Genomic DNA, 21,980 nt, shown 5'->3' on the forward strand with positions numbered 1-21,980 from the left:
CATAAACCACTGGCTTCATATGTCCTATTATATGCAAGGTCGATATATTTCAGCCACTCTGAAAGGGATGGTTGTTTCATACTCTTTTTTCCAAGCAGTCAGTGCTATTTTATGCTCAGCTGTGGGAGCCTCCTTTTTAAACCTACATCACTTTACTAGTGTCATGGCCAAGTGCTACATACTCTGGACCAGGTGGCTCCTAACCCTCCTCCTCACAGCTCTCTTTAACATAACCTTGAAGCCACTGATCCAGAAATTTAGGCTTTCTATTACACCCTCTTAGAGACCAGCCACAAGTCCACTTTATAATTTTTCAGTGGAGGAGTTTTTTTTTCCCCTTTAAGGCCTGATCAGGAAAGTAAACACCAGCTCTTCAAGAAACTCATCAGTACAATCCCCTGGGAATCTTTCTTCAGGGTCAAGGGAACAGAACAGAGCTGGCAAATTTTTAAAGACATCTTCATGGAGCACACAAATTAGTGATCCCCAGGCACAAGAAATTTGGCAAGGAAGGCAGAAGATGGGAATCACTGAGTCTGCACCTGCTGGTGAAGCTAAAGGGCAAAAAGTATGTGCACAGGCAAAGGAGGCAAGAGCAGGAAACCTGGGAAGAGTATAGGGATACAGTCCAGTTGTACAGGGATGGGAGGGAGGCCAAGGTGAAACTGGAGCTGGACTTGGCAAGGGATGCAAAGAATAAACTGGAAGGGGTTCTACAGGTGTGTAGGGACTTTTTACAAGAGCATGTAGTGACAGAACAAGGGGGAATAGCTTCAAACTGAAAGCGGGCAGGTTTAGATTAGATTTTAGGAAGAAATTCTTTCCTATGAGGGTGGTGAGGCACTGGAGCAGGGTGCCCAGAGAAGCTGTGGATGCCACATCCCTGGAAGTGTGCAAGCTGGATGGGGCCCTGAGCAACCTGGTCTAGTGGAAGGTGTCCCTGCCCATGGCTGGGGGGTCAGAACTTGATGGTGTTTAAGGTTCCTTCCAACCCAAACCATTCCATGATTCTATGAAGTGAAAGCTTCATAGAAGCTGTCCCTTTAACAGAAGCTGTTTAATCAGCTGGATACTGGCAGAAAACATCCTGAACATCTCCTTCAGTTTCTAATTTAGAATCACAAAGTGCATCATCAGCTATTCAGCAGGAAACAGCAGGAAAGCTTACTTGGGCTTTGAAGTACTCATCTGCTCTGTTAACATACAGACCATATTGAGTATACAGCAATGCAGTGTACCCCAAATGATGATGAGAGGGGAAAAGCAGGCAGAGGGAAGATGATTTTCAGGAAGACCAAGGGCAGGAAATCCAGGGACAGCCATTCTTTTGAGGAAATCCAGGTTTTCTCTGGCCTCCTTTAAGAACAGCATAGTTTCAAGCTGCCTTTGTTTAACTTAAAATACCCACAGAACCAAAGGAACCGTAAGCCATGTACTACTGTATTAGAAGTTCTCCTACCACTAGGTGTCAGCCCAATTTAACATATGCATAAATATCTTTAAATTAACTTTTATTTTTGTTATACTTAAATACTTTAAAATTAAAATATTTTTGAAAGGCAAGTAGATTACCTGCTTTCAGAAAGGTACATTTCATAGAATCATTTAGAATGAAAAAGTCTTTTAAAACTATCAAGATCAGTCATTAACCCAGCCCTGCCAAGTCCACCATTAACCATGACCCTAAGGGCCACATCAACACGTCTTTTAAATTTCCCCAGGGATGGCGAATTAAACATTTCCCTTGGGCTTGGACAACCCTTTCAGGGAAGAAATTTTTCTCAATTTCCCATCTAAACCTCCCCTCACACAACTTGAGGACATTTCCTCTTGTTCTATCACTTGCTACTTGGGAGGAGACATTGACCCCCACCTGGCCACAGTCTGCTTTCAGGCAGTTGTAGAGATCAATAAGGTCTCCCCTGAGCTCCCTTTTCCCCAGGCTGAACAGCCCCAGTTCCCACAGCTGCTCCTCATAAGACTTGTGCTCCAGACCCTCCACCAGCTTCACTGCCATTCTCTGGACTTGCTCCAGCACCTCAGTGTCTTTCTGGCAGTGAGGGGCCCAAAACTGAACACAGGATTTGAGGTGCAGCCTCAGCAGTGCCGAGTACAGGGTGACAATCACTGCCCTGGTCCTGCTGGTATATTTCTGATCAAGGCCAGGAAGCCATTTGCCTTCCTGGCCATACACAGGCTCATGTTCAGCTGCTGTTGACCAGTATCTTCAGATCTTCCACTGGGTAAATCTGCAAACACTCAGCTCCAGCCTTCAGCACTCCATTGTTGAGGGGTTTTTGAGACCAAGGTGCAGCACTCAGCACTTGACCTTGTGGAACCTCGCACAGTTACTCTTGGCCCATCAATCCTGTCCAGACTGTGCAGTGTCCTCTGCAGAGCCTTCCCACCCTCCAGCAGATCAACACTTCCACTTTGGTGCCAACTTGTCACAAACTGACAGGAAGCACTTGATCCCCTTGTGCACATCATTGATAAAGGTATTAGACAGGGCTGATCCAAATAATGACGCCTGGGGAGCATCCCCTGTGAGCAGTCACCACCTGGATGTATCACCATGCACCACCACTCTCTGGGCCCAGCCATCAGGCAGGTCCCTACAAAGAGAGTGCCTGCTCAAGCCCTTCCATTTGGAAGCTGGGAAGATGATGGACCTTCACTTACAGAGAGCAGTGAACAAGTATGGGCCTATTCACAGTACTTAATCTTTTTGAAATTTAAATCCCTGATAGCTAAAATGAGAGCTGAAAAGGTTGAGGTAGAATACCTGCTCTGCCACTGTTTTCTGAAGCAATGAATTCATTAACACCATTAACCACAGAGCCCCTGCTGGTTACAACATAAAAGCAGAGGGACCATTTATCAGCATTTTGTCCAGAGGTGAATCAAATAACTGTCATATCACTTCTGAACAGGCTCTGTCTGAGCACTTTCTGTCATTCAAATTAACACCACCCCCTCTCCAGCTGCAGGGTTAAAACACACAGAGTGGGGATGCAACAATGGAAAGAATATTTATTCAGAGTATTATGCCTTCAGTGATAAATATGCATGGGCTCTTCAAAGCAGATTTCAAAACCAAAAAAAGGTGGTTGTAAAGTCTTGTGTAATTAAATTTTCATTCTTCTCTCTGGGGGAAGTATGATGAGACAAAACTGAATGTGAAAAAATGGACCTGACTGACATTGCTGTCTGTCAGAAATAGCTTGCAAAGGAGAGTCCCCAGGCAATACCTAATACAGCTCCTGCAGGCTCACCAGTGTAAAGCACTGCAAATAAAATAATGGGAGAGCAGGAAGAAAGAGGAAAAAACCAGCAAAGACAAACGACAACAAAAAACCTCAGGAAAAAACAACCAAACAAAAAAACATTCAGAACCTCCCCCACAAAATCCCAAACTCACTCTCACATACGTTCCTTCCCACAAAACCAAACAGAAAGAAAATCCAAAGAGAGTTCAGCCCCGAAAAAGCCCAACTGAACTAGCAAAGATCCAGGGAAAAGAACTGCTCCAGAAAAACATCTTCCTTCCCAGCAACGCAGAAACAACAGCCTACAGTCTTTCCTTGCACACAGCCTCCCTCTCCTGTCAAAAATATGAAGTTTCACTTCTGAAAAATACTTGTATCACACTGCAACATACAGTCCTTTCACAGCTGACCCAGAATCCCTCTCTGCATCCTGATATTTGACCCTATAAACACCACAGAACATTTAAATCAGCATCAACACCAAAGCTAGGAAGGGTGAAGAAATGAGGGACCTGCTACACAGCTGATAGCAAAAGCCAATCAGAGATGGATAATATCAAGGACAGACTGAATTAAAACATGTAGCAGAAAATTTTATTCCAAACATGAAAATGTGTATAGCCAAGAGAGTGAAATGGGCCCAAGACAAGAGAATTATTTTCAGAAGAGACATGAGAGATGACTGAGAACAGAAGGCAAAAACGGCCCCTTGACAACTCAAACCAACCTGGAGCTCCAACCTGGATTTCATTTCTAAAACAAATCCTAGGAATGGGATGAGACTTAGGCCCAGACATGGGCCATAACTCAGACAAAAAGTTCCTGAGGGTCTTCTGTTGCATTCTCTAGCAGCTTGCCCCTTCCTTTGGAGTCTCCTTTGCAGCCTTATACCAACAGAAGCTCCTATCCCAATCAACTTCTACATGGACCTAAAACAAAATATAGTTTTGTTACAGCCAAATCTAACATTGTGGTCACTTAGAAAGTTTCTCTAACTGTCAATGCATCCTCTACTCACATATGACACTGATTTCAAGAAAATATAACAATATGCATTATACATTGGATGATGAGGCCATGGAAATTGCTAAATCAAACCAGAAGACTGTATGATGTGGAATTTCAGCCTGTTGCCAAAAAGAAATGGAGTCCCTGTCCTTGGAGGTGTTTAAAATAAAAAGATGTGACACTTAGTGCCATGGTCTAGTTGAAAAGGTGGTGTTAGTCACAGGTTGGACTCAATGATCTCAAAGATCTTCTCCAACCCAGTTAATTCTGTGACTCTGTACAGTCTTTTCAAACTATGTGCATAAAACAACACAACATGCTACAGCTGACAGAGAACAGAAGATGTGGAATGAACACACCGAGACCCAACAAAAAAAAGAAGAAATTGTTTAAATTAGTTAAAGAACTGGTCATCATGCAAGCCATCCATACTCAACGATGGAACATTAGAAAGAGGTAAGAAATATATGAAACTTCCAGAGCAGAAACATATTTAAGAGGTGCTCCAGAGAAAAAAGTCTTTTGCCCTTTCCTCATGCTAAGAATGACATTCAGACAACTACATCCCTTTACTATCAGACCTCAATTTTCCTGCCAGACAACAACACAAGATAGCTCAGCCACAATCTCTAATCACTTCTACAGATCATACAATGGTTTGGTTGGAAGGGGACTTTGAAGACCCTCTCATTCCAACCTTCCTTCTGTAGGCTAGGATACTCTCTGCTAGACCAGGTTGCTCAGAGCCCCATCCAACCTGGCTTTGAGCATCCCCAGGGATAGGACATCCATTACTTCCCCAGGCTGCCTGTTAAGGTGCCTCACCACCCCCACAATAAAGAATTTTTTTCCTAGTATTCAACCTAAACCTTCTGGTTTTGAATTTGAACCCATTCTCCCCATTCATTCTGGTGAAGATACATTAATATCTTCACTGGATTTTCCCAGAAAAATCCTGGAAAACTACAATAGAGATGCTTACCAAGATTACCTCATTCTTTCCATTCTCCTCTTATCTAAGTAATTAATATGCTTCAGAAGACTTTTGCCAAACTCTACCAGACTTCCAGAGACTTAGCAGAAGCTGGCATCGTCTCCAACCAGCACTCCAGGGAACTGCTCCCTGCAGAGCAATGAGCCTTGGGAGACACGTTGGAAGATCAGGGTTTGAGACACCTGATCCCTAGAAGTTAGTTCCTGTATTTCTTCAGGAACCTCAGAAACACTAGCACAGCTTTTTATTCTTTGCCAACATAAGTGGAAAGAAGAGGAAACATTAACTCAGGCTCAAGCTGTCTTAGCTCAGGAATCTATAACTGCAACAAGTTATTTACTGAAGGAACTAAGAGTGATCCAGGACTTTGAGCCAGCTGTGAGCCAGAACAAGCAGAGAGACTTCAACTACACAATAGTTACTATCAAGGTTCACAGAAGATACACACTGAAAATTTCAGGCATCTGTGGTGTCAGGCAAGAGTAAAGTGGTGGGGGCCAAAAAGGACTGTGGTGGGTTAACCTCACTGGGCACCAGCTTCTCAGCAAAGCCACTCGCTAACTCACGTTCTTATCTAGAGGAGGGAGAGAAAACATTGTAAAAGGCTCACGGGTCAAGATAAGGACAGGAAGAGATCACTCACCAATCACCATTACAGGCAAAACAGACTCAGCTGGGGGAAATTAGTTTATTGCCAAACAAATTAGAGTAGGGCAATTAGAGATGGAAATGAAGTCTTAAAACACCTTCACCTCACCCCTCCCTTCTTCCCAGGCTCCGCTCCACACCCTTCCACAGGGTAGAGACTTTCAGGAACAGACTGCCCCAGTGCAGGTATCCCACAAATCCTTTCCCCCACCAAAACCCACCCAACGCACCCGTTCCACATCCCCCCTTGCCCCGTGTTTACAAAGCGGCGCTGCTGGGCGGACCCGGTCCGGCTCGGCAGCTCCATTGGGCGGCTCTCTCGTCAATCACTGTGAGGGGGAGCTGCCCGCGGGTCCGTTCTGCTTGCCGGGCGCTTGCGCGGGGCCCTCGGGCGTTTCCCAGAGGTTACCGGGGGCCGCCCGCCCGCCCGCGGGGCCGGTCCTTGGCCGTGTCCATGGAGCGGCGCCGTGGGAGGGGCCGGAGGCCGCGGCAGGGGCGGCTCGGCAGGGCCGGGTGACGGCGGCCGGGCGGCGGCACTGCGGGGCTGCAGCAGCGGGACGGGCCCGCACCGCCCAGCCCAGCCCAGCCCAGCCCTGCGCTCGTCCCGCCGACCGGCGGATGGGCACAGCGAGGGCAGCGGCTCGGCCATGGCCAGCGGCGGCCCCGAGGAGGGAGAGGCGGTGGCGGGGGAGGAACAAGCCCTGAGGAAGCTGGTCGTCCGGCTGCAGAACGTCCAGGAGAGGAAGCGGCTGGAGACGCTGGTGCAGACCCTGAGCGACCTCCTGGAGCTGGCGGCCCGGCAGAGCGGTGAGCGCCCTGCCCAGCCCTGCCCTGCCTTGCCCTGTCCCGCCCGCCGCCGGTCGCTAACGCGGTCTCTCTGTCGCTCTCTGTCCCCTCACAGCTCCCCGGCTCTTCAGCGGCAAAAACGTCCACGTGCCCCTGCTGCTGGTGGTGGATCTGTACCCGGGAGCGGCGGGCGTGCAGCAGGTCAGGGGCCGGGGCCGGGGCCGCTGCCCCGCTCCGGCTGTGCTCCGCGGGATGAGCGAGCGCCGGGCCCTTCCCGGGATAAAAGTTCTTGTTCCGCTTGTTGATTTCTCCTTAACATGCAGTGTGTCTCCTGGGCCGCTTCGTGAAGTGCTCTGAGCTGTAGAAGGGCGCTGTCACCGCTGGCATTTAAAGGGACCAAGCGTTCCAACTTATTGCAGACGCCGCTGGCTGCGTCGCTGTTTTTACCGGCAGAAGGAGGCGAAATAGGAAATAAGAATTAAGCCATGTGAATGCTGTGTAATGTAGGGTTCTAAATTACCAGTGTTATCTAATATAATTTTGACATGTCCATATTGAATTTTGCCATGGTTAGACAAACTTCTGAAAAGCATGATTTTATACTCTGAATTCGTATACGTGTAGCCATATCCTTGAGACTTGTGCTAGCAAACGTTTTTAAAGATGGGGGGAATATTTTAGCTAGGAGTAAGTTCTGCAATTTAAGGTTCTGCCTACCTGCTCCTGTAATTTAACGTTGGCCCATTTGGACTAGGTGTGGCACTTGGACAATTTGATGTTATACTTATGGTACAGCTGCCAGACTTGTCATACAAACCAGCTTCTTCCTGGCAGGCATATATTAATATCTGACTATGCTATGCATAGAGGATGTTTATAAGCTCCAGATTTCTGTGCAACTCAATTGATGCCTTTTTTTTTAATTATTAAGCAGTATGAATATGAAGCAGCAGTTTTTTTCAAGATAAAGCTCATTAGTTTATAAAACCTCTGCCCAGAAGCCTAAACTTGGAAGTAAAACATCAATCATAACAAGAAGTAGATGTGAAATGATAGCATAAGACTCTCAGAATTGCATAAAGAAGACAGTGATTAACTTTCATTTTAGCTCTCTTAAAATACTTTATTCTAATGAAGAATTTTAAAATTAATTTTAATCTTCTACCTGCCTACATTTGCAGTCATACAGTGTTTCAGTTCAGAAGTTCTGGACCTCCTTTGCATTACTATGTTATGTTGCAGGGGGAATTTCATAGCCAGTGCAAAGCTCAAATACCATTCCTCATAAAATGTCTTGGGCAGCTCTTCTTTCACATTCAGTTCTGATGTTTACAAACATTCACACTATGTAAGTAGGTCTCTGTCTTCTTGCTTCATTCACTGCTATTTCTTTGTAATCTTTGTAAATAAATTCTCACTTTACAGCGGTGGTGAAGTAATGAGGTCCTGCTTTCAGTGCAGTCTCTTAGCACTTCTAATGATTTTTTTATTGAATGAATAATTAATCATCCTTCTTTTACTTTTGGTATTTAAAAAAAAAATAGACTCACACAAGAGAATAAACACAGTCAGAGACATACCTGAAGTGAGAATTTTCTTCACTCCCCACCTTAACTGGTTACAAAGCATTGTGGGTTGATGTTGGAACCCTGGATGCTGTTCCACTAACTTGTACAGGGTTAATTTAGTACATCAATATTGCAAGTCTGGCCCAGGTCAGACTGCAGGCATAAACCCTGCAAGCTCCTTCAGCAACAGGAAGGTACTGGTGTGGAAAGCCAGTAGTTCCTGTAAGTAAAATATATATCTTTAAGTAAATAGGATAGTTTTCTGCAGTTTCTCTGGCAATGATTGGAACAGCTTAGAAACTCTAGAGCAGAATATGAGTGCACTTGAGTAAAGAGCAGTCAGCAGAGCTTTATTGTCTTACGTGGGTGGGACTCAATGTAATATAAATTAATTGCATGCTAGCAACAAAAAGGGTCAGATTTAAAAATGAGTTTCATTGCTCCTACCAACTGTTTCTGTATATAGGGACCTGTCTAAGTCTTTATAAGGACATCTTCTTTTGCTTTATTTCCCTTCCTTGTAACCTTTAGGATTTCTGTTTTTTAAAAGACCCTTGCTTTCTTACTTAATCTTCAAACACCTAAAAAGCTCTTTGTTACCTCAGGCTGTGGTTTTAATGTAGAATAGACCACATATCAGTAGGTCAGATGTTTCCATTGGTCTTCTCTGGATCCACAGTTCTGACAAATGTTGTCAATACTTGGAGTCCTAACAATCCAAATAAAAATGTTCAATGGGCATATAAAATTCATCAGAAACAGTTAATACAGAAAGGAGTTTCCTAAAGTAATTAAGCAAGTTTTCATCAGATTTTAAATTTTATAAGAACAATTAGAATGCTCTTACAAAGTGGGACTTCTAAAATAAAATGTTTTCTAAGGAATAAGCAGTTTATCAATTGATAGTCACCTCTACAAAGTTTTTGAAATTTGACTGTCACAAATAAACTCTATTTTGTTTGGAATATGGAAAGTTAAGGAATTTTATATCTTCATCTTGGACCAATGGTTACTAAGACCTACATTTTGTACCTGCATTTAGTTAGGACTCAGTTCCACAGACCACCCTGAATGTCCACAGTAAGTGATTTGTAGTCTCATGCAGGGCAGCTTGCTGTCCAAGGAAAAGTGTATGGAAACTGGCTCATAGTGAAGCTCAATCTGCAAACATTGAGGTTGTATTTGGCTTAAAATGTTTGTTTCTGCAAATCTAAACTGAAACAGAAACAAAAGTACTGCAGATATGGGCTGTGCTCACACTGCAACCCAGTATGTGAAAGACAGAAGTGGAATTCTGGTCCCCAGGGAGCTGCATCACCTTTCCACACTCTACAAAGCTGTCAGGAAAGCTCTCTAAATTCAAGCTTATGCTGTTCCTGTGGGTGACTCTACACTACCAGGCTTGTAATTCCATGTCTCTAGTATTACTGATTGCAGGGTTAGGGATTGTGCACTTTATATGAACTTTGCAGTTAAGCTCTCTGGAGGTAGCCATTTACATTCCTGTTGTTGGCTGTCCCATCTTGACCTCTTTGCTTTACATAACTCTTCTGTAAAAAAATGATCCAGTTATCTATAGAGTCTTTGTGACATTTTTTCTTCTGCCTTGACTCTATTCTTAAAGCACAGAGACCTGCTTCCACCTTTTTGTTTACTTATAGGCTCAAGGAAACTCACATGCCTTATTCAAATTCCTTTCTGTAAAATCTGCCTCATCTTGACTTTTGACATTTCACAGTTCACTACTTTTCTTTCAATACAGAGGGATTTTCTTTCATCAGTTGTTTCTTTGTACAGATTTTGTTTGCTGCTTCCTCACTGCAGCCTATTCAGTCATATCCGCCTGTAAAAATTCATAGGAGAGCAGATTTCTCCAACACAGAAGATCAAAGAGGAGCATTTTTAGCTTTTGGCATTATTTACAGATGGTTGAAAGTCAAAAAATTTGCATTGGATGAAATAGGTAGTTATTAAGAACAAATACATTGGGTTTAGTTGTCTTTCACTCCTTATGATCTCAAAACTTCTACTGCCTTCATTACATTCTGAAAGCACACACTACTGAGGGTTGATGGCAAGAATGTGAAAGGTGTAGTAATTGTTTATGTATCTAATCCCCATTTAAACATTGAAGGCCTTTAAAAACCTATACTTTATCCTTACAATTTGCAATTAAATTGCAAGTTCTTACGAAAACACACATTTTTCATTAAAATACACCTGCAGTAGTGCAGGGGTTTTCCCTGACCAATGATAAAATGCTATGGATCACATCATATCTTTGTCTGTCAGCAACTCATTTAATTGTGTGCCCTTTATCCTCAAGCAGTGCTGAAGCAGATTGAGAGTGATGTGTTCCTGAAAGCAATGCAATCAGAATCATTAGCATATGTTTTACTTCCCTCTTTTAACTTTCCATGCCATTTGTCTTGTGTTAATTAATTTTCCCTTACTGATTTAGCTAGGTAACAGAACAGCTGTCTTGCAAAAGCCAAGGATATTAGAATGCAATGTAGAAGTTCCAAGCAGAATATCTATTCTAAAATAGCTGCGTTTTTGTTTTACAGATGGGCTGGTCACTTCTTTGTAAATTAATAGAAATTTGTCCAAGTACTCTACAAAACATAGCTCCTAAGGATGTTGGGAAGGACTGGGAAGTACTGGGTGTTCACCAGTAAGTATTTTGTTTACAGAGTCTGCCAGAATGCTTGGTCATTTTGGCAACATATATGTGCAATGAAATATATAAAGTTATTACATCAGGTCTTTTGGTGCATTTGCAAAAGTGATTTGGGTTGTTTTTCATGAGCAAGAAGTAACTGAGCTGAAGTTGCACATGCTGGCTACAGTTTCTTTGGCTTGTTAATTGACTGCAAGTTATCCTGAGAGCTGGAGATACTGCTGCTCATTCTCAGGTCCCAGAAAAATTACTTTCTGGGACTGATCTTTCCTACAGCCTCCTCAGCACCCACGCAGTGTATGCAGTTAACAAAGCATCTTTTCAAACTCAAACTTCACTGAAGATCTGATGATAGCACTGCTGTACATGATTCCTTCTCAGTGCCATCATTTTAGCCAGCTGTGTGTCCCTGTCTGACATGGTGACAGTTTTCCTTGCTGTGGAGAGGCTGAGTGGAGGAGTGGGCTCAGGCATTTCTGTCAGTGCCAAAGGCAGAACAAGCCAGCTAAATTATGTCTCATGTTCCTTGAGCACGGGTTGTATTGTGTGAATCAACACCATAACCAATACATGCTGTTTACAGCAAGGCAGGAAATAGTTACAATAGAGAAGAAAAGGTCATTTTTTTTATCAGGAGATTTTCCCTTCTGTGTGTGTAACTATTTTGAGAGAATACGAGTATTAAACTAGAAAAAGCATTTCTTTCTTTTGTCTTTTGGCTATGATCCAACTTGACTTCACTACAGTTATGTTTACAAATGGTAGTTTGCTGTTGATTTAGGTGTTTTTGACAGACAGTGTAATGAATAATTAAATAGTTGCTGTCACTGTTTCTCACAAGAGAAAGAGAATTTCCTTCAATGTATTTGCATTCTTTCCACAAGCTTAAATAGACTTCTTGAGATGCTTTGTAATCTCTTAGGTTAAACTTTCCTACAGCAGAAGAAGTTAGAAAGGTTTACATCCTTCTAGGTTATACTTGAAATGGGAGGATACATGGGAGGGAATTTTCTGAAAGTAAATTTGGAAAGTGGATGTTATGCCTGTAACTGATGTTATACCTCTCATCAGATTTTGCCTCCCATGTCTGCTTTGGTCATCATAGCTACAACACTAGTGCTACAACAGAGGAAACTGGCAGCATCATAGTATGAAGGGAAAACAGTGATTCATCCCCCCTTATAAATTTAGGCTTCAGCAAGGAAAACAACATCACTGCCAGAGCTGGAGTATGAAATTTGGATGAAACTTCAACTGCTGCTTATGTTTTTCAACACAGGTCAAGAATATCAACTGAAGTATTACAAACTACTGCACAGTCTATTTTTATTAGATATTATATATGCAAAGATTCACATTTGAATATTATTAAAATTGCTGAATCAAGCTCTCTAAAATAAGGAAAAGTAAAAAAAATAAAGTTTCTTTAGTTTTTTGTGTGTAAGTCTATACATTTTAATTTAGTTTTTAATTACACTTCCCCCCCCCCCGATTTTGATATAGGCTTCATTTAGTGTGATATCAATGCTTTTAATTTATTTTTTCAAGAGGTGTTACAGATTTTTAGTCATTATTTTACAGATTGTAATTTGAGTAAAGTATGTTGAAAATATCTACTGATTTTTCTGTGCCCAGTTTGATCCATGACCTGAATTTTGCAGTACTTGGCACTGTTTGGCTCTCTGTTTAACAAGTCAGAGCAGATTACAGAAAGTGCACAGAGTGCAACTGGCAGTCTAGGAAATGTTTCTTTTTAGTGGTTTGTCCAGCATCATGTAAGTGCTGTAGGGCTGAAACATAGGATAGAATTCATCAAGATGCTGTTCAAGTTCTTCAGCTGGGAAACTGCTGCCTTGGTTATGCAGTGCAACTGAGCTCTTGCTGCAGGCAGAGCAGTGCTGTGCTGTCATCAGTCTGCAGTGAATATTAGAGAGCACTCTAATAATCTGTACTCAGACTGGTACTCTGCAGGGTAACCACCTCCTGAATGTCCCTGCAGAAATCATTCATATAACTGACTAAAAAGTAAATGGGATGAGTTATACATCAGTATTTTAATGAACTATGATCATAGTTGAAGTTCTAATATTACTTCATCAGTAACTTGAAAAAATAGAAACTGAAATAAAAGGTTTTTTAAAAATTATTTGAGAGCTTTTTAATGTTTTGCTAGTTTTTATAACTACTTCTGTTTTCAAAGTAAATGTTTGATAAAAAATTGTGTGTATCAACATTTCTGTAGCTATAACTCTTTTTTCCTTTTTTTTGTCTTTATTTTTTAGGCAGATTCTTAAAATGCTTACAGTCCACAAAGGAAATGTAAATCTTTCAGTAATAGGACTAAAAGCATTAAATCTACTCCTCATGTCAGGTATTGTGTACTTTACTTTCCTATTTCATCTAAGTCTTTAAAACACAGAGCTGATACCAAGTGTGTGATTGTACATGGCAGACTGGATTTTTCTTTCTGTTTTACTCCATGAAGTCACTTGTCATTTGTACTTGTATACAAAATAATAAGAGTGCTATTTTGAACCTTTTTTTAACCAGGTAGGTATGAACGGTCTTTTGGTGGTAAAGTTTTAGAACATCAGTACTATTGTAAAATGCTGCCTTAAGAGAAAACTTTGTCATGGTTACACAAAACTGGATTTGAACTGTCAGAGTAAACTTTGAGGACAATATTAAAGAATTTTGGATTTTATGGTGTTTCAATGAAAATATTGAGAAATAATCAGTGCTACATGTAATCTCTTCTGCTGTTCAGATATAATTGCTTTCCTGCTCTTGGAAGAAGAGGTGGATGTGTTTTCCTTGGTGTTTAATGCCATGCACACCTTCCCTAAAAATGAAGAGATCCAGCAGCATGGATGTAAAGCATTACACAAACTTTTTGAGAAAGGTATTTTATCTTGTAGTTTATGATGTTAGAAAAATGTATAGATTGGGAGGGATGACTGATTTTAATTTAAAGGCAATAAATGAATTTATGCATTCCAGTTTGGTTTGTGAATTATGGCTTGGTTTGTGAATTATGGCTGTTCTTAAATGAGCTAGCACAAAGCAGACTTTCCAAGAAATTTCACAAATTCTATAAATTAGAGCAATGAATATGACATCTTTTAAAAAATAAAAATGTCCCTTCATTTCTAAGTCCAAAATTAACTGAAAATATGGGATTTAATGTTAGTCAGTAACTGGAATAAAGAATAGTGACATTTGATTTTAATTCTCAAAACCAGGATTATGTATTTAAGATTGGTAAATTTTAGTAACGTGAACAGTTCTAAAATCAAACAAAATGCTTGTACTTTAGAAAAATACTTTGTTCTTCTTTTTGCTCTAATGCTAGAAGGTGATCATGTGTCCATACAATATTCCCATTTATTCTGAAAAATGAAGTCACCATGTATTGAATTTTTGCAGAAACTTCAGGATTTGTGCATGTTACAGCCAGAAGTCCCCTTGTTGTAGTCCCCTTGCTTTGAATTGAGTTTCTTGATTCAAAATAAATATTGAGAAATGCTATCACTCTGCTGTACTCCTTTGCTTCAAAGATAATCTTCAGTTCTTCAGATTGGCTCTTTTTGGCACCATTCTCTCTTGCTTCTTTAAATCTTTCTTCCACATGTGTGCTTGGAATTATCTTCTCTGTTCCTTTTCCTCTTCCTGTCCCTAAATACTTTTGCCCTGCTATATTTTCTCTTCAGTCTCTATAACAGTCTGAACTACTTATGTTTTCTGTGCATGTTTTTTGTAAGTGCCAGATTTTTGCAGATCTGGCTGCATCTTGATGGCAGCACCAATGTGACTGGTTCCTAGGATGCTCCTGCCTTGTTTTCTCTACCTCTGAGCCACCTTGTCAGTTTTTGTTATGTGGATCTTTGCATAACCTTGTCTGTAACAAGATTCAGAAAACAATTCTGCTTGTGAAATTTAAGAGGTGCTCTTTCTCATCCTGGGTCAGTTCCCTTTCCTGTGTCATTGCACAGCCACACAGTTATGTCAGTATGAATAACAGAGGCCAGGAAGGGAAAAACCTTAAGCCATTAAGGTAGGATTTTGTTAAATGTGGTTTTATGGAAAAAAAGTCCATTATAAAAAAAATTTAAAAGAAAAATTAAATCAAATCAGAGTATGCAAAATGGCATTCCCTAATTTTTTTCCCCACTGTATGCTTAGCTTTTCCCTCACTTATAAACTGTCTTGGTTTGGACTATCTGTGGAAACTTGGTTTGGACTAGCATTCTGTGAAAAAGGCTAAAAGACTTCTAAAATACAGATTCACAAGGTAGCATTTAAAAGTCAGAACTCAATTACATAAAGTGTAAGCTAGAAGAAGGTGTTTATAAAGTAGCTCAGTTTTTAGTTTAAAAAGCCATAATCATGGAAGATTATGTGTATGGACAGTACTTTACTTTCTGTGAAACATAGAGAATAAATACAAGGAAACTTGATAAAAACAGTTGTCTTTTCTCATGATGCACCAGGATAAGAATTATTTCCTCAAAACATACTGTATCTCTTGCCTTTCATTTTAGTTCCAGAAGAGCAGCTGACTGAATTTGTTGAAAGCAAAGATCATATGATCATACTGAAAGTTTTTAAAGAGTTTCCAGAGAAAGAAGAGGTGATCCTTCCTGCACTTCATTCATTACATTCCTTGGCTGGTCCACGTAAGTATTAGAAGTTATTTTCAATTCTATTTCTCCCACAGTGTGCATCAGCTCTTGCTTTCTGTAATTGTAAAAAGTCATCTTTGTGTGATTGCAGAAAATCAGTGAGAACTGGTTGGGAGTTGCCAGACAAATCATCTTCCTGTTTTCTTTGGGAAGTACCCTTTTTTTTAAAATGGGCTATTTATTATGTTTAACCACTGAAGCATAAATCTTTCCTAACAGAAAGATACTTCCACTTGGACTAAGTGGTAGCAAAGATGTTTATCATGGTTGTAGAGACTTAAGTTTCAAGACCCTGTCCTGTCATCTTTTATTACTTGAGAAATAAGATATATTTATTGACTAAATAAATCTGCAGTGAGTTTGGGTCACAGGTAGAGAATATTCTTGGCAAAATCTAATTGTACAAATTCAATGGCCAGGCCTGGGAAAAAATATCTGAGTTCAGGCTCCTGCTGTGGTCATTCAGTGGTGGCTGCAGTGGTGAGCAGTGGTAGCACTGTGCATGTGGTGTCTTACAGTGTCCTCAGGTGTTGTGCAGTAAGACTGGAGGAAAATGTCTTTGTTAGCTCTTGTCTTCCAGCAGCAGCAGTCCCTGTTCTGTGCAAAATCAGGTCCTGACAAATGTGTGTGATGATTGGGGTCAATTTGTTGACAGCAATCTGATCTTGTTGACACAGAGGCAGGTTTTGTCAGCTTCCTGCTGACAAATTTGGGGAAGCACAGAGCAGGGTTCTGCTCTCTGTGTCTTTCATGAGGTGCATAATGTTGTACCTCCTGCAAGTGTGTTTACTTACAAAGCCTTGCTTGTACATCCTGTCTGGCTCTATAGGAACTGTGCTGGCCCCATCAATGCCCACTGAACAAGAACTAGACTGAAGTGTCCTGCATTTTATCAAACTCCAAGCTATCTAGTTCCTGTTTCTTAAAATTCTTGCTCTTCTAGTTAGTATTTAAATAGCTTAGTATTCCTTGAGTCAGAAATAATTTTACCCTAGCCCAAAAGTTACTGCTGTTTTCTAAGGAGGAGGATGCCAGATTTTAAGTCCTTTTCAAAACAGTAAATAGTTATACAAAGAGAAGGCATGAAAAAGACCTGCTCTAAAGCAGGCATTTAATAGTCTCATTTCTAATATAAAAGATTGAAAACAGCCAGAGGAACAGAGACTACTTGCATATGAGTGTGCAAAGCTGGTATTCATACTCTTGGTTGGTGACATCTCTCAAGAACTCAACAAGATATATTCATTTGAGACCACTATGGAGAAGATAACTCAGTGTTAGATACACACTGTAACTTATCCAGTAGCAAATGTCTCCCCTTAACCTGAAGTTCAAGTCTCTATTCTGAATGAGTACCTCACTATGCCTTCCTTCATGAATACATACTTGCACTTGGGTTATAAGAAATTGTAGGATAAGGGTGTACAAGAACTCTTTAATCTCAGTAGTATTTGTGGCATGAGAAAAATGCTTTGCTGCTGACTGTCCTCCAAAGTGGAGTGGTGGATCACAGAATGTTACCCATCTGAATGGCAGGCACAGGGAGCCAGCCAGGCTTGGAGGAACAGTCACCTCCAGAGGAAATTTACCTAACCCTAAACCAGCTGGGATGAGTCTCCATACAGAGTGCTCAGATCTCATCATCAGTTGTTGAGAGAACCTGGATGACCAAGTTTTGGTGGTTAAGATTAAACGAGATCTGTTCCACCTCTTTTTCTCTACCTTGTTCTGGGACATGGTGATTGCTGCAGCTGTGCCATTGCTTGGATCTTGCAGATTTCAACATGCACTTCATTATGTCATCTCTGTAGTGATCAGTTTTGGAATCATCTGACTATTTTACTATATTCATAAGTATCACCTTTGAAATCATAACTTGCTGTGGAATTATGCAATACTGTTTTGTGGAATGTGTGTTTTCAGTTGAGAATGACATGATAAATGGCTGTCCTATTAAAGCATTGTGAAAGGTTCCTTCCTTCACTATCAAAGAGAGTGCTTCAGAAATACTTCCCACTCAGAGCTTGCTTTTTCATCCAGTAGGTTGTCATGATTTATTATTTAGAGATGTATTATTTTAAAGATTTGCTGCTCTTTTAAAAAGGATAATTATCTTTAATACTATAGTTGTGAATATTTCTCTTACGTTGTAATCAGGGAAGCCAAGCTGTTGAAAGAGCAATTAAGAAAATTTATAGACCTCAGCAGAGTAATGCAAACTCCCTTGGAGCTGGTGACAGGACTCCCTTTCATTCCTTTGGGCCAGGATTTTGGCCAAGATTTCTTGGGTTCATATTCTGTCTCATACCCTTCATAGAAATACTACAAGGATGCTTTCATACACTGTGTTTTAACTACCAGGATGCTGTTTTGCCTGAAATCACTGTATGTAGGATCACTCTGTCCTCAGTTGGAATGGATACATTCTGTCTTTGTATAGGGTCACATGATTGTCCTATTGGTTTCTGTATCTGCCCTGAGTAATAAAACACAAACAGGGTGAGAGTGACCAAGCTCTGGCACGGTTTTCTTGGAGGGGCTGTGAAGTTTCTATCCTTGGAAATACTCAGAAGCCATCTGGACAAGCTGCTGCTTGAACACGTGGGTTGGACACAGTGACCTTTTAGCTGTTCCTTCCAATGTCAATCTTCTGCAATTCTGTGAAATACAGGGTGTGCAATGGCTTTCAAAATATTGCAGGAACATTAGATGAAAATTTCAGTACCCTCAGGTACTGAACAACAGGTCTACGGTAGAACTAATTCATATGAGAATAATAACTTTCTAACTTGCCCCCTAAAAAAGAAGGAAAACTCAAAAATGCATGATTAAATCAAATAAATTACTACAGAATAAATTTTATAGGAAAAATATTCTAAATTTTTTTCTTAATTTTATGCCCCTGGGAATATTCCTGAAATACTGTAAAATGTGTGCTTGTTCACATTTATGTTAGAAACACCATTTATAACATTGCTATAGTATTTATAAAACAGCTTGTTCACATTTAAGAAAAAAGCTACCTAAGATTAGTTTGGGAGGAGGTTTCTGTTATGTGGCCTGATACAGAATGGGAAAAAAACAGAAATGTTAATCTGAATTTTGACTGCACATTGAAAACCATTGGCTAGATAGGAAGAAAAATCCTAGCAGTCAATTACCATTCTCTAGGTGAGAAAGCATTGTTTTAATGAATGGTTTCCAAATGTGCATCATCATTTTATAACCATATCAAGAAATAAAGCCACCTTTCTTTCAAGATGCAAGGTAAAAATTGCAGTATAGTCACAGTTCCCTAAATACATCTATTTAGCTAAAGTCTGATTTAGAATCCAGTCAGCTTTTTTTCCCCTCTGTTTTAAGAAGCAGTTTTTGTTTCTGTTTCTTTCTTCAGCCAGCAATGTTGAAGTGCTCATGTCGGGAAATGTTCGCTGCTACAATGTTATAGTGGAAATGATGAAAAGTTTCCCCAGCAGTGAACCAGTTCAGGAAGTGAGTTGCTGTTTGTTGCACAAGCTTACATTGGGTAAGTTCACAAAGTTGTTTATGTAAAGTCAGTTTACTCTGACTGTGTAAGAGTTGGAGTTAACTGGGAGTGTTTACAGACAGCAACTGCTATTCCAGTAATCCTCAGGGTGGTGCATGGATCCTTGTGTCTAATGGTGACCCTGACCACAGTCCCTGTGGTGTCCTTATGGGCTAAATGTAACAATGAGCAGCTGCCATAAAAGACTCAAGTTAGTGGGAAGTATGAGACAAAAAAGGGTGAGAAGCACAACAGAAAAATGGAAAATCAATGGGTCTGATTCTTTATAAAGTTTCTGTAGAAAAGAAGAAAATTACTTAGAGATTTCATGTTTTGTAGTGCCAGGGTGAATGTGTAAGAAACAACTGGTGCTACAGAATTAGTTGAAAAGTATTCTGTAAAACTCTAGCTTTCCTCCTTGCAGTGCATTTATCTTCAGAGACCTGTGCTGCATTCCTGACAGTGATGATGCCTGTCTTGGGCCCCCCCTGTGCTGCAGCAGTGAATGAATCACTGGGTTCTGGATTTGCCTTGACTTGAGCAAAAGTACTTCAGCAGTCTGTGTTAAAATGGGCTGGTGTCACATCAGGAGAAATTATGTCAGTGGCAAAAAGTTGTGCCTCTTAGCAGCTCTGTTCTCACACTTGTGACTAATAAATCTATTTGAGCACTTGCCAAGAACCACATAATAGGAAGTTCAAATGAAAATAAACATGTTTTTCCCCCTGCTGCATGCAAGCCCACTGTGAGCAGCTGCCTGAGCAGCCCTCACTCCATGGCTGGTTCTTCTTCATCAAGAGTTAGACTTCCCAATTTTTGCAGGTGGTGGTGTGAAGCTACTGCATATGCTGGTACCAGTGCATGACTCCCCATAATAAAGTTGATCCCATCCTTTCACCATCTGTTTTCACTTCTTCATGCAGATATGGCAGAAAATACAGATCAGACCTAAGTGCAACCTGGAGCAATTTCCCATTCCCCTTCAGAAAGCCAGATGAGATTTTTAAGGAAATGTGGCTGCTGAGGTGGTAATTGCAGTGGTTTTTTGGCAAGAGGTGATGCTGACCTTGAACAGTTTGCTGTGCAGGGCTAACTGAAGATAGGCAGGGAAACCAAGCACTTGTGGGGACACAGAAGCTTGGTTGAGATGCCTCGATCTTGCTGTGAGTGCAACCAGCCTGGCTTCAATCAGATGTTTGCCATGAGTTTGTGCTGACCAACAACGAAGAGTGGCAGAAAAGCAGCCACAAGATCCATTTCTTATTTGACTCTTCTTGGAGTCCTTCATCTTTAAATAAAGAGCTGCTTTAGTAGAGTTATGGAACAGGTGTTCACAGCACCATGCAATTAGGGGAACAAATGTAAAATTGTTAGGTGCTCCTGGAAATAGTCTGGAAGTGTTGTTTCCCAGATTATTCTGATGGACACTGTCTTCCTAAATCCATGATAACTGGCAGTGAAATGGTAAAGTTAGCATGTACTAGCTTCAAAAATCACCATCATGCTTTCTTGCTAATCTGGTAATGGCTGTCCTAGATTTGACTGTCTTTGGAATTTTAACTGGCTGATACCTCTTTGGCCAGCCCAAGTCCAACAGAACTACTCATCACTTAGCCTAGGTTTATTAATTTCTTTAGGTAAGTAATGCATTTACACAAACATACCTTTTCCATTAAAGTATGTTAAGAAACAGTGATGCTAATATAACATAACCACACAACTGATATTTCACATTACCACTCTGATTCTCATTTTGCTTATCAAGATTTAAATGAAATTGAATATCAAAGTAGAAGTCATAGCTATCAAACCATATTTGACAGACTGATGGTCTGTTATTTTCTGCATATTACTTCCACACAGTTATTACTTCCACAGAAGTTATCTGAGTTTGCTTGTTTTTTGGAGAGTGGCTCATATTCAGCCTGTAGTACAAAATGCTGTACAACTTAGAATAATTGTTATGCTTTAAATATATTTATTATCATCTTCTGTTCCAGCAGGACTCTATTCTATATTTGTAATTCTGGCCTTGATTTATTTAATGAGGAGGGCAAAACCAGAGAGTAAACTAGGGTTAAATTACTTGTGTCAGAGAATAAATCAAATCATTGCAGGAATTCAGGACCAGGACTGAATTTGCTTCTGGGCAAGAAGCCTGCAAGTGATACACCAATTGTATTTTTCTTATGTTGATGACAGTGTGTGTTTCATTTTGCATTAAACTTCTGCCTCTTGTAAAAAAAATTCAAAAAGGTCCACAAATAATGCAGATCCCAACTATTTTTTTATCCTTAACCTCTTCTTTCCACAAATAAAATTTTGATGTCAAGCCCCGTAGTAAGAAAAACAGCATTTGTTACAAAATTTGTGCATTGTGTGCTGGGAAATTTATGTTAAATGCATGTAAAGCTCTAGATATGTGTTTGTATTAATTTGATATCTTATCTGGTTTCAGGAAATTTTTTCAATATCCTTGTATTACATAAGGTTCCAGAAGTCATTGTGAAGGCTGTTACAACATATCCTGAAAATGCAAAGTTACAAGCTGCAGCTCTCAGTTGTTTAGCTCTTCTAAGTGAGTAAACCTTTGTCTACTTGTTAATTTTTTTCACTGTAGTAATTTCCTGTAATAATTTCAAACTCCATTTCTTTAACACAAAAGCCTCAGGCAGGACAGCTTCAACAAAGCTGGATTTCCTACATGATTGCAGTTTGCTGTTTGACTATGATAAGTCTGTGTTCATATCATATGCCCAACATCAGCACCGTGTTCAGAGCTGGTAAGTTATGTTGACAGATCTGAACAGAGCAAACAG

General features: G+C 40.5%; 1 protein-coding gene across 3 annotated transcripts in view; it reads left to right on the forward strand.

Moving 5' to 3' along the window:
• Positions 1–6,184: 6,184 nt before the first annotated feature.
• LRRK2 (leucine rich repeat kinase 2) overlaps positions 6,185–21,980 on the forward strand; it is a 62,203-nt gene continuing 46,407 nt past the window's right edge. For 2 of the 3 annotated variants that reach the window (XM_014275943.3, XM_026790294.2), the window contains exons 1-8: positions 6,188–6,726; positions 6,821–6,906; positions 10,841–10,947; positions 13,236–13,324; positions 13,721–13,855; positions 15,495–15,629; positions 19,030–19,161; positions 21,620–21,739. In XM_014275943.3, coding sequence (XP_014131418.2) covers positions 6,567–6,726; positions 6,821–6,906; positions 10,841–10,947; positions 13,236–13,324; positions 13,721–13,855; positions 15,495–15,629; positions 19,030–19,161; positions 21,620–21,739 — 964 coding nt within the window. In that variant the 5' untranslated portion in view covers positions 6,188–6,566. Of the gene's footprint in view, positions 6,727–6,820; positions 6,907–10,840; positions 10,948–13,235; positions 13,325–13,720; positions 13,856–15,494; positions 15,630–19,029; positions 19,162–21,619; positions 21,740–21,980 lie in introns of all 3 variants that reach the window. The other variant, XR_012580130.1, reaches the window with a different exon arrangement.

This window comes from Zonotrichia albicollis, chromosome 4 (genome assembly GCF_047830755.1).
Source record: "Zonotrichia albicollis isolate bZonAlb1 chromosome 4, bZonAlb1.hap1, whole genome shotgun sequence".
Lineage (NCBI taxonomy): Eukaryota > Metazoa > Chordata > Aves > Passeriformes > Passerellidae > Zonotrichia > Zonotrichia albicollis.